Consider the following 13,742-nt stretch of genomic DNA (forward strand, 5'->3'; position numbering starts at 1 on the left):
GGTTGTGACTTTGTCATCGAAATACTCTATACTTATAAACATGACTAAACACCATGTTATGTCACTCTGTGTAACACAGCAATGTGCAACTCCCCGGCATGACACGTTATCTCTGTCCCTTCACAAACCACGAGATGCATTATAAACTAAAGTTGGGCGCCAATGAATTATTTTGATTAGAGTCTAATGCAAACTAACAGAATCCATTGCAGAGGTAAATAATGTCCCCTTGGAAAATGAGTCCGGCCCTATTCTATTCTCTGATGGATTATGGTTTGTGGTTCGATAGATTCCATGAAAGGTCATAAGCTCAGATATTAAAGAGAAGTGCCCGGGAAAAAATGGGGAGTTTTGCACGGCCCGTTCAAAACCTTAGGCGGGAATAAGGTTTCATTGATAAATATAAGGAGTTTCAAGGCCCCCATATCACTTGTAAGGTTCAATAGATACTGGCCTTTCATTGGTTTACCGTTTGCGTATCATTTACATACTCTCATCTTGAAAAAATATGACAGTATTTACGATCACGTTATTGATTTTTGCGACATTTTCGGTAACGCGCCCCTTGCCGATCTGTAAGGTACCATTCGGATGCTTGAAAAATGCCTCGTCTCGTCGATTCGCTCGCGAATAAATGCATCAGGTTGACTGCAGCAAATATCTTGAGTCGTCATGGCTGTCAAACAAGTCTTGGATAATATGCTGCTCCATTTCTTCTGTACTGTTCGGATCAGGGGCCTCGCTCTCTACCGGCCCAGAATCCACCGGCGACTCGAAATCCAAACTACTATTCTCTCCATTTTCCATTTTCCCCTCTCTCCAACTCACTACTATCGCTATTGACTGCGTAACATACATTAACATTCTTTCGCTATCATTGCTAACTTCATTTACTAGAACACTGGCCTCTTTGTAGCCGATTATGTAACCCATAGTGGAAACACCTGACATCGCCGCCCAGCATGATCTACGTGCTACTGGCATATTTATAACTCGTAGTAAATAAGGTTGTAAAAATATGCAAATGAGATGCCGTATATGGAAACCATGACGTCACTAAGCAGTTCTTATTTCTGCTACGGGTGGCGCTGTTGCTTGCTTCTGGAGGCGCTATTCAACCTCTTTAAAGAATTCCAGACATTTTATCCAAGGACATTTTAGACTTCTTCACGTGGCAGACAAAGGGTACTGGACACAAAGGAATGGCCGCATGGAAACTGCATGTTAAGCAGTTTCCACTAAAGGTTTCTTGATTTAGCAGTTATAGGCCTACTGGCTCATCAAAACCGATCTACTAGAAGGCCTACATAAGACATGAAGACCTAGGCTTTATACACAAACCTAATTATCTATATTGAACAGTTGGCAAGCTCATACATCCATAGTGTAATTAACCCATATGGGGAAACCTACGGAGTACGCCCATAGCCTTTTAAAAAGCTTGAAATGGGCACCTTCTAACTCTCTATGTTATTTGAATCGCCCGCCACAATGGGGAGTCCCCATAATGTCTTCAGTTATCACCGTGCAGCCGTAAAAATGACCAATACACATGTTTTCTTGCCATGGTGTGTTTGATTTTGTCTTTTCGATGTATTTTTGGCAGTTTTTGTAGGGTTTTTGAGGGAGGGATGAGACCAGCTGTGGAGGATGCTACGGAAGCATTAATTATAAAATCCAGTATAGGGAATTGGGTTTAGTTTATGACTTTATTTGATAGTGTATCCAGGGTACTACAGTGCGAGGCATTGTAAAGTTCATGTGTAGCGCTGAGCAGCAGCTCCTTGGACCTCTTACAAATATCATCAATTTCCAGTGGATATTATGCTCGGATATTACCAGGACTTTGCGAAGTGGATTATGAATTCGTTGGGACTATCTAGAATCAACTTGTTCTGAGATGTGGGCCTCACTACTTGTGTTGCCATTACTTCTGGTGGATACCAGTCTCTGGACTACGCCATATTGGTCAGCCATACACAGTCCATACAGTGTATGTGTTGGTACACTAAGGCCTGTGAAAATGTATACAAAGGAGGAATTATATTCGCTAAGGCAACCCGGTTCTGTGGTGTCAGTTTCGATTCCCTGCTGGTCTAAGCTGAGAGACTATAATCTCCTGAGACAATGTCTACTCCAACGGCGGACTAAGCGGACCAGACAAACCAGACGTCATAAACGTGTAGGAAAGCATGTCAATGCTTGTAAGCATTTGACTAAGATCATGAAATGGACTCACTGGAATGCGAGGTCACGTGCAGAAAAGACAACTCAGGTGTGCGAGTCTGTATTGGCAAATGACACTGACATTTTTATGGTCACAGAAACCTGGTTATGTGGAAATGACGCTGACAACATAGCTATTGCCAACTTGACCGGTGAACTGGCAAGCTACAACTTCTTTCATGTGACAAGGACCCACAAGCGTGGTGGGGGTGTTGGTGTGATCCTGAGGGGAGGACTGACCTTTCAGCAACACAAGCTGAGGAAGTTCCGTTACTTCGAATACCAAGATGTGACAGTGACATCCGGTTGTGGGTCAATGAGAATACTCCTGATCTACAGGCCCGATTCATTCCCTGGTAATGTCACAGAGTTCCTAGAGGAATTCTCTTCTCTCCTTGAATCTCTCCCAGCATCGCAATATCTATACATCGCTGGTGATTTTGATGTTCACATGGCAAACCTGAGAATGTGCATGTTGCTGATCTCCTTCAGCTCTTTGACACTTTTGGTTTACAACAGCATGTAAGGGAACCTACTCACGTGAAAGGTCACATCTTGGATCTAGTAGTGACAAGAAAAGGTGTTGATCTAGTGAAAGCGATCTCTGTTGATCTTTCACTTCGATCCGATCACTTTGCGGTCCATGGTTCTGTCAAATCACAAAAACCGCGACCTGAAGCGAAGACTGTGACATTTCGTAAGCTAAGGAACATCGACATTGATTCATTTTGCCATGACCTTAGCAATGGTGGTCTTTCAACTCCTGCTGATGACTTAGATGAGCTTATTGAACAGTACAATAGCTGTGTCTCAGAAATCCTTGATCAGCATGCCCCAATTAAGACTCGGTCAATCAGTGTAAGGCCCAAATGCCCGTGGTTGACTGAGGACATTAAGGCTGAGCGGTGTAGGCAGCGACATGCTGAACGCAGGTTGAGAAAGAATCCCAACGAAATCTACAGACAGCTACTAAGAGATCAGACTCTACTTGTGTCACGGATGATTGATGAATCAAAACTAACTTACAACAAATCCAGGATTGTTGAAGGCACTGACAAAGACCTATTTAAGATAGTAAATGAATTGCTTGGAAAAGGGAGATCCCCCACCTTCCTGAGCACAATGATGCTAAAAAACTGGCGGATGAGTTTGGGTGCTTTTTCAATGAAAAGGTTGGCAGAATTCGTGAGTCGCTCGACCGGAACCGATCTGTCTCGAGCCTGGGTGTCCCGGCCGTTGACAGATCGGACACTCCGTTTCTTAACAGTTTCGAACCAACTTCTGAGAAGAGGGTTAAGAAATTGGTGTTGTCCCTGCCGGCCAAGAGTTGTGAACTTCACCCTCTGCCAACCTGGCTCTTGAAGAAGTGCCTTCCGTCTCTCTTGCCAGCTTTGGTTAAGATCATCAACCTGTCTATGTCCTGTGCTCATGTACCATCCTCCCTGAAACGTGCCATTGTTAGGCCCTTGCTGAAGAAGCCCTCTTTGGACAAAAATGTTCATGCCAACTATCGCCCGGTGTCTAACCTTTCTTTTCTATCAAAACTGGTTGAAAGAATCGTTAACACTCGTATTCAAGCCCACATGTCAGCTAATGGGCTGTACGACCCTAACCAATCTGGGTATAGAAAGAATTACAGCACTGAGACAGTGCTCATGAAAATATCAAATGACATCTTGGTAGCCTTAGATAAGGGTAATGAAGCATTGCTTGTGCTATTGGATCTCTCTGCTGCATTTGACACTGTAGACCATGGCATTCTGCTGGCTAGGCTACAGGAGTGCCTTGGTCTGCAGGGCCAAGTGCTGCAGTGGTTTTCTTCGTATCTCGAAGGGCGTGAGTTCGAAGTGTCTGTCGGAGGTGGCAAATCAAGGAGCTTTGAGTAAGTATGGAGTACCCCAGGGGTCAGTCCTTGGGCCGGTTCTTTTCACCATCTATACCATTCCTTTAAGTGATGTGATGATGTTCCATGAAGTACCCTTCCAACTGTACGCCGATGATAATCAGCTTGTGCACTCCTTTCCAGCTGCGCATCCCATAAGCGGCCCTAAGACAGTTGCAATCACTGAGGAGTGCATAACTGATATAAAAATATGGCTCCACTTCAGCAAGCTCTCTTTGAATGCCCCAAAGACCGACTTTGTGGACATTACTTCATCTCGTAGAACAGGCTCTGTAAATCAAATCACTGTTGATGGTGTTGGCATTTCCAGCTCGGACTCGGTAAAAGATCTCGGAGTCTACTTTGACAATCATATGAGCATGCGTGCACACATAGGATCAGTATGCAGAGTCGCCAATTTCAATTCATACAAAATTGGTTGAATTTGGAGGTTCCTTGATCGTTCAAGCACAGAACGTCTGGTTCACGCCCTTGTGATTTCAAAACTTGACATGAACAATGGACTACTGTATGGACTTCCAAACAACGTCATCGCACCATTTTAGAGGATTCAGAATTCTGCGGCAAGACTGGTGTGCGGGATTAAAAAGCGGGACCACATTACTCCGGTATTACGGTTACTCCACTGGCTCCTTGTCAAGAGTAGGATCATCTTCAAAGTCCTGTTCTTGTGTTTCAAGGCCAGATGTGGTTCCGCTCCTGAATACCTGTCTTGCTGCCTCCCGAACCACTCCAGAGTGCGTCCTACCAGGTTGTCCTGCTTAGGGCTTTTCATTGTCCTTCAAACAAAATCTGGGTATGGTGACAGAAGCTTCTCTGTTGCAGGCCCCAAACTCTGGAACCAACTCCCAGCCCGCATCAGATCAATCACTGATCTGATGCAATTCAAGTCCGGCCTAAAGTCCTGGCTATTTTTCATGTAGGTGTTTCTCTTACGCTTTGAGCAGGTGTTCGCTGTATTCTTGTTGTAAGTTATCCGTTGAAATACAAATCAATTGAAGATTATAACTGAGCACCATGTTCTATTTTATTGTTTTTTCGGCAATAGCCGGTTGACCTTTGGTTGACCTATGAGAAAGGTGAAATCACACCGGCATTGACACATTGTCCGAAATGTTTCCTAAGCGACTTTTTATCATATTTCAACTCAGTTGGATTCTCCCCGAACAGAATTGAAGTTGTGAAGGTATGGCGTAGAGTCCACAATCATGAGAATTCATTTGGCGATCCACGTTCATGACATTCGTTGTCAGGTATTTCTCGGGGCGGTGGCAGTAGCGGGCGATGAGTTTTACGGTTGCAGGGGAAGGCTTCTTAAGTAAAGAGACGTATATGTTAATGGTATCATCTGGTTGTCCTATGTTGGTGATTGTTACACAGTGGCTGTTCCCGATGTTCAGGAACCGTACGAAATCTCCAGTTGGTATATCGAAGCTCATGCTCTGCTCTAGTAGCGTGTCTTGCAACCCTGATACTGTTTGAAATGTCTTTTTCAAAGGTGTGCTTGCAGTCATATGGCGGTCGTTCAACCACGTCTTGGCAGTGTTGATTTCGTCGCATTCTTTCGTGGGTAGGAGCGGTCTGTCTTCGTTCTTTGTGGCGGTCGCTAACTGTTCTCTCTGATTTGAACAGGTAGACAGTGGATGACAGTGGGTGTTGCATGGTATTCCTATCTTCACTGCAGCTTCGTAAGTCTTGTCTAGAGCTCGTTTTCGGATAGGTGCATGACGCGTGACATGTTCAACGGGTTGGGTAGGCAGATCTGTAAGTTCATATTCATTGGCATCAAGGGATGATGGAGTGGCTGGTGTATCTGTGGCATCGGACGATGGACTTGTTGGCACTGAAGGGTTGGCGACATAAGGTGATAGAGTGGCTAGTTCAAAAGGCGTATTGTCGATGGCATCAGAAGGTGGACTTGGCACTGGCAACTCTGTCTTATTCAAACGTGTCTTTGTAACTGGACGGAACAGACGTGGCGCTGGAACAGGAAGCTCTTTGGACACTATCCTTTCCTCGGGTTGTACAACCAGACTGTCTGGTGGGGTCTCTTCGTTGACACTGGCAGTTCTACATCATCTGAAACGAGAAGAAATGATATTTGAGATTTTTAGCCTAGTCAGCCTGGAGCAATATGAATTACCGCGTAATGTGAATTTACTTCTTGAATATTTACTTTCAATGCTCTCTTCATCAATACAATGTACTTTTGCACCAGGGAATACTGCAACAGGGACACTTCTTCCAAAAACCACATGATAGGGCAAATCTTTAATCGTCTCTTGTCTCTCACTGTTCATGGAAAACATTATTCGGGGTAGCCAGGATGCCCACGGTTAGTCAGTCTCATCTTCTCTAACATTTTCGTCTTGTTTCATAGCGGCAATCTTCTTTTCAACGATTCTGTTACCTCTCTCGATGAGACCCTGTGACTGGGTATGCCTTGGTTTTCCATTGACGAAGGTTGTGTCTCCTCCCTATCGTTTGAAAATCGCCTGGATTAGTTGATTAACAAATTCTCTGCCATTATCAGAGTGAAATATCTTGGGAGGCCCGATGTATGCTAAAACTTGATCTTTCATCATCGTCAACACCTCTGCCGCAGTCTTTCTCAAGAGGGGAAAAAGGACATGGAATTTTGAGAAATGGTCTTCAAAATGGCCAATTTAGTTGTATTCACCATCTGGCGAATGTCTCATGTTGATTAGGTCAACTTGTATTCTATCGAGGAAGTCTTTATGGAAAATGGGACGGAGTGACGATCTTGTAATCTGTGGCTGGCTCAGCTGGCACACCGGACAACGTTTACAATACTCTAGGATGAAGCCTCTCGTTATTCCAAAGTAATGCCTCTGAACGTGCTCCATTACTTTTTTGTATCCGCTATGTTTCAGTTCTTCGTCGTGGATTCCATTGACGACTTCATACACCTGACCAGCAAGAACAACTCTCAGGAACCTGGACGCGCAGTCTACTCGTGTCTTGTCTTCATTTGAGGGCACCACCAAAACCTGTTTCATCCCAAGGCCAGGAAGATCCATCACTTGAAATTACCTTTTCTTCACCCAGTGTCTGAAGTGGGCATCCACTTTCATGTTGACATCGAGGAGATGGTGCAGGATTACATCATACTTCTCTTCGGTCAGGACTGGGCTCTTCTTTGACACTGCCTGGACATCTACAATCTCTTGCCTTTTCTTCTTGAACTGTTCGCTTTCCATTTTGCATGTATGTTGTTCTCGCATCAATCATGTTATGGCATTGAAGTGAAAATGTCGGCTTTTATAAGGCCAAGTGAGTAAAGTGAGTAAGTATCACATTAATCAAAGGCCTACCGCTAATTACCTTTTCATTATGTGAATGAGAAGATATCACTTTAATCAAAGGAGCGCCGCTGATTACTGAATACAGCATTCATTATGTGAGTGAGAAGATATCACTTTAATCAAAGGAGCGCCGCTGATCACTGAACACAGCATTCATTATGTGAGTGAGAAGATATCACTTTAATCAAAGGAGTGCCGCTGATCACTGAACACAGCATTCATTATGTGAATGAGAAGCTATCACTTTAATCAAAGGAGCGCTAAAAGATTCTAAAAAGGACCTTGCAACTTGCAGTTATCTTCTTTATTCTTGAAATTACTTTTTTTAGATTTTTTAAAATGCAGCAATTTATATTCATTTCATAAGAGTTGCCACGTGCACACAATCAGAATCTTGACTGGAAAGACCTCACATACAATGTAGAATAGGAAGCATGCCATGCAGTTCCGTCTTGTCTCATTATCCGTAGCGGGTAAAGTTGGGGCCAAAATACTCATGCAATGTCAATACTCATCAGGAGGACCGTTCATCATTTGCGCAGCGCCATCGATAGATGCTTGCGCTATCTATCAATGCCTGCGCTAATTACCTATCCATAGAAAGCACAGCGCTATCACTCGATGGCGCAGGTCCACTGACAGCGCATGATATATACACGGTCATAGGGCTGAAAGAGTTAGGTAGTAACACACAGTATGAATTCAGTAGTTGGTGGGAAAGAGTAAGCTTGTCTTAAAAGCTAATTACTCCATGCTAATTACTCCATCAACTGTGATGTGCAATTATCCAAAAAAAACACTATACTTGGATGCAACTGTGCTCGCCAGTCCGCAGAGCGATAGTTTATAAGTGTATGTAACTATGACATAAAAGTGTTGTATATCAGAAATTATTAGCTTTGAAATTTTTTTTAGTAATTTTCAATTAAGATAATAATTAGTAAGATATATCTTAGTAAGATTATTTTGCCAATAAATTAGCAATTAAAATCTTATAAGAATAATCTTACTAAGATATGAATTGGTAATTTATTACTCAGAAAAAAATTACTAATTTTTTGTTCTAATTTTTTATCTTACAAAGAAATTACCAATTTTTCAAATTACTAAGATTTATCGGACCAATAAATTACTTAGAAATTAATTGCTAAGATTTTTCTGACCAATTTATTATCAATAAATAACTAATTTAAATAGTAATTTAATTGCTAAGATTTAGGTGCTGGGTATGTACATTTACCTTGCAGTATGTTGTGATGCCTGTCTATATACGTGTCCTGTCAATTGAAAATTGATAGTATGCGCATCGCGATACACCAACTTACATAACACTGCTCGCTCTACACTGTTAATAAACTAGGTATAGACGAACCAAGTACTGTTGAATGCTAAGTAAAGATATGTGAATGATTGACATTGGCCTTGAAAAGAAATCTGTCACAAAATGCCTAAAATAAGAGGTGTTTCGCATAGCCCGCTAAATTCTTAGGCAAGAATAAATTTTTAGCCTTTGAGGACACCAGATGGTTGCACAGCAGTCACTTTTTGGCTCACTGTACAGGAGTCTATACAATACTGCTGTGTTGATCGACTGTTGTCGTTGTTGTCTGTATTCTTTTTCAAAAACAGTGGCACGTTTCTTAAAGGGAAGCTATGGGAAAAATTGATGCAGCAAAATCAAATATTTTTTTAACAAATACATACCAAGTTACATGACAAACAAATACTCTACACCAAGGATATGATGAATATTCCTGGATAGTGCAGAAAATTGCATTTAATAAGCAGTTTGCGGGGGCAGCCATGTTTGTTCAAATCTCCTTGGCAAATGACGTCATGGATGCAGTGGGTTTTTTTCATCAAGGCGAGTACTACGCGTTTCCACTAAGTTTCCAGACCTTTTTCTGCCCTGGTACCTTGGCTCAAACGCATAGGAACTAGACCTGCTCGTTCTTCTGCTGATGCACGGTTGTAATCAAAGGATTCATCGCCGGACGTCGATGAAGAACCGAAGAAATCGAAGAACTGTCATCTGTCATTCCAAGCATTTGCCATTGTTCGAACAGCTGATTGTCACAATGGCTGCATCCATGACGTCATTGGCTCTCCGTTTAGAGGAGAGACCAGATTAAAATCCACCAAGATGGCGGCATACTTGATTCAAAAATAAGCAATTAAAATCATCCATTTCACTCATTAATGTTTGTTTATTTATAAAACCAAGAGCCACAGTTGTTTTTAAGAATACGCAGTTTACGTAGATGTTAAGGTTGTAATTGTTGGTCGAATGAGGAATCATTCCCATAGCTTCCCTTTAACTACTTATGCTATGAACTTGAAACTTTGTACACAGAACCCCTCAGGTCAGGTGACCTCGGACACTTGATTTAGGTCTAATCGGATTCTTGACTTGGCCACCAGGGGGCCAAAACTAAAAAAGGTAACAGTGCCATTTTCTCACTTATTAGTGACCTGTTTTTGATGATATTTTTATGGTAGGTACTCCGAGCGAGGATAGATCACATATCGGGTTTTTGATTTAACTTTATTTTCAAGGTCACAAATGACATGAATTGGCTGTTTGAGTGTAACTATGTTTCTTAACACGTTTCTTAACCCCTAATGCTATGAACTTGAAACTTGGTACACATGATCCGCTAGGTCAGATAACCTCGGACACCGAATTTTGGTCCAATATGATTCTCGACTTAGGCACCAGGGAGCCAAAACTGATAAAGGCAAAAAGTGCACTATCTTGTTTAGTAATTATTTTATCTTATCAATCGAGTAGTGTCACAATTTAGCATTACTTAAGATGTATTGTATCAAACAAACTAAGGCTACAACTACATTGTCTGGCCGGATGGTGTCCGTCGGCTACCACCCACAAGCTTTTGACTTTTCGACATTCAGTTATGGGCTGAAATTTTTCTGTCCAGTTTTTCATACATAATTTCTTCACAGTGGATTGAAACTCTTTCTTCTGGAGACAGGCATGACATTTTTACAGATGAATAAATGATACATTAAGTACATGATTTGCTACAAAAACTCCTATGTCTTAGTCTTGTAATACATTGTGTACATTTCAAGAATTGAAGGTCCCTGGTAGCATAACTGGGCACAGAAAAAACGTGACGTAGCCGAAAATCACCACCTGATGTCTGGCGTAGAAAATTTCGGTGGTACGGTATTAGCATAACACCAATTGATAACATTCCTAGAACTGGGTACATTCCTTCCTTCACATTGCTTTGTGACAGAATATCCTTTAATATTGCATGTGCTGTGCCAGTATAAAACATTGAAAAGTGGTTTTCAATTTCATCATCAATCAATTTTGCAGTCTGTTCAAAATTTGAATGATTTTCAACCTGAATCACTTTCACTTTCAGTGTTTGGCCAACAGCCTCCAATGCATCTGAATGCACCTTCTCCAATTCATCCCTCTGGTCAGGCTTCTCCGTCTAAGACGCCTGTTGCTCAACAGAATCTCTCCGTCAATACACTGCAGGTTAACTCCGTAAGTTATCTCATGTTCAGCAATTTGTTTTGTGCACCTGTCTACTCATCTTGACCCTCAATATAGTGACATTGCTAAGCTTCCAGACAACGGGCGTCAATACATTGACTAAAAAAACCCAGCTTGCATATATATGCAATCTATAATTCCAAATGAACTTGATCGGCTCTTACTCACTCATAAACCATTGCTCTACACACATTGGTAACAAATTAGCGTGATGCCATTAACCATCTCTATTGCTCAATCAGCAGTTTGATATATTGGCAAGTGTAGCGTTTTTGTGTCTCATTGAAAAAAACACAGTTAACTTTGGGTTGAAACTTAAATTTTTGGCTCGCTGTTAGGGTAGTCTATACAACAGCCCCATGTCCGTCGTCGTCGTCCGTCGTGTCCTGTGGTACGTTTCTTAACCCCTAGTGCTATGACCTTGAAACTTTGTACACATGATCCCCTAGGTCAGAGGTACTCTGACACTGAATTTCAGTTCGGTCTGGTTCATGACTTGGCCACCAGGGGGCAAAAACTGAAAACATAAAAAGTGTGATATGTCTCGTATTAATGATCCGTTTTCAATAAACATTTTATGGTAGGTACTCCTAGCAAGGATACATCACATATCATGTGGCTTTTTGATTTGACCTACTTTTCAAGGTCACAGGTCAAATCGCGTAAATTGGCCGTTAGGATGTAACTTTGGCACGTTTCTTAACCGCATTGACTATTGATCCCAAATTTGGTACATATGTACCCCTTAGTCAGGTGATCTCAGGGACCGAAGTTCGGTCCAATATGATTCACAACTTGACCACCATTGGGCAAAATCCAAAAACCTTAAAAATGCGATTATTCCTTAACTTCTTGCCCGATTGCCACCAATTTGATATCATGGTTACATCTAACCACTATACAGTATGTGTCACACAGGTTTTTAATTTGACCTACTTTTCAAGGTCATAGAGGTCAAATGGCGTAAATTGGCCGTCAGGCCGTAACTATGGACCGTTTCTTAAACGCAATGACTATTGATCACACATTAAGTACACATGTACCCCTTGGTCAGGTGATCTCAGGTTCCGAAGTTTGATCCGATCTGATTTGTCATTTGGCCTCCAGGGAGGGGGCCAAATCCAAAATTCTTCAAAATTCTTCAAAATGCTATTATTCCTTAATTACTTGCCCGATTGGCACCAATTTTGTATCATAGGTACAATCATGTTCAAAAGTTTATGGACACCAGTTTTTTCTCAATTTTCTCGAAAACCACCGGGCCAAAAATTGCTGGACAACTATCAATAAGTGGAGAAACTTTTTAGGTACAAGATGAGAATAATTTTGCTGACCGGTGTGATGACATAATGATGCTGCAATGCAATTTCCAAGGGCATATTTTTTCAACTTTTTTATTAACAGACTTTTCTCTGTTTTTTTTCCGCCACTAACTATCCACCCTGTCTAATAGACATTCCAGTATGGTCAGTTACAGCCATTACCAATGGAAAGGCCTTTTTTCTTCACTTTTCCACTTGGAATTTCCACCAGTTTTCAATGGTGTCCAAACCCTGATGAAATGGTCCCTCAGTGTTCATGAGCGTTAGGCCATGAATGACACTAATAGTTGACATAATCGAGTAATGCCAGGAAGTAGGTGCTTGTTACATAAATGAGTCGTGTCTTACACTGAGGACTTCATTTCTATTAAATTACTTCTCAATAAGGGAAATGCTTTTATTGACTTCGGGGTCAACATAGTGAAAGAAGCATAGGCCTTCAAATGAAAGCTATTGTTAGGCAATTTCTGGATTAACCTCTTAACCCTTTCGCTGCGCCGCTCAAAATTATTTCAATATTGATTCCTTGCTGCCCCCAAAATACTGTAAAAACCAATTTTAACATAGGTAACTTTGAGGCCAATATACAGCCTGAAGGAGAAGAGATAGAGCTTTGGACTATTGGAAAAGGTTGTTGGGGACAGCATTGACTTTCAAATTATGCATTTGTCAATCACCTGAAATTATGTTAATTAACAAAATAACGCTAATTAGTAATAATCAACGAGGAGAAAAACACCATTTTTCATCTTGACCCAGGCTATCACTATCATCCCCCTCGGACCCTGAATCATGCACACTTTCAATCCCCATGCACGCTGTGTACATCGGCATTATGTTCAGAATCATAATCACTAATCAGACTCGTCTTCTAACGCCTCGAATTCACTATTTCATCAATTATTGATTCTGCAGTTCGTCGAACACGTGACTGAGGCATTTAAATTTGTTTACAAAACTTTGGACTCAAAATATCGCCTAAACTTTGAATAAAAACACCGAAGTTTTCACCAAGAAATCGGAAGTTCTAGCGGTAAACAACATGGCAGGACACCTAGCGACAAGTTACTGTACTAATTTGCTATTGAAAACATCGTCTGATTCAGGTCTGTCCCAAGTCGCAGTTCTGCGTACATCCGCACAGATCGGAAATTTTTTTTGGTCGCAAAAATGCGTACATCCGCAGCGAAAGGGTTAAACATCGTTATTGAGGAAAATGAAAGGATCTAGTTGTGTGCTCATGGGCTGAAAAGAAAAGGGAAGACATGGGATATCTATCTTACAAAGTTATGTTTGATGACCTTTTTGGTGAACTACACGACTATCCAGGAGTAATACTTGTCCCCAAAATGTCCAGAATTTTCAGTTCCTGCTATACAGGGTGTTTAAAGAAATGAAATAAATCCAACAGTTAATTTTGTAATCCACAATGT

The 13,742-nt window shown here is 41.5% G+C and overlaps 1 protein-coding gene across 2 annotated transcripts in view; it reads left to right on the forward strand.

Annotated features, from left to right (window-relative positions):
- The window catches only part of LOC135482658 (eukaryotic translation initiation factor 4E transporter-like), a 270,349-nt gene that overhangs the window by 172,994 nt on the left and 83,613 nt on the right, over nucleotides 1-13,742 (forward strand). For both annotated transcript variants that reach the window (XM_064762908.1, XM_064762909.1), the window contains exon 14: nucleotides 10,851-10,978. In XM_064762908.1, coding sequence (XP_064618978.1) covers nucleotides 10,851-10,978 — 128 coding nt within the window. The remainder of the gene's footprint in view (nucleotides 1-10,850; nucleotides 10,979-13,742) is intronic.

The sequence above is a fragment of the Lineus longissimus genome, chromosome 2 (genome assembly GCF_910592395.1).
Source record: "Lineus longissimus chromosome 2, tnLinLong1.2, whole genome shotgun sequence".
Lineage (NCBI taxonomy): Eukaryota > Metazoa > Nemertea > Pilidiophora > Heteronemertea > Lineidae > Lineus > Lineus longissimus.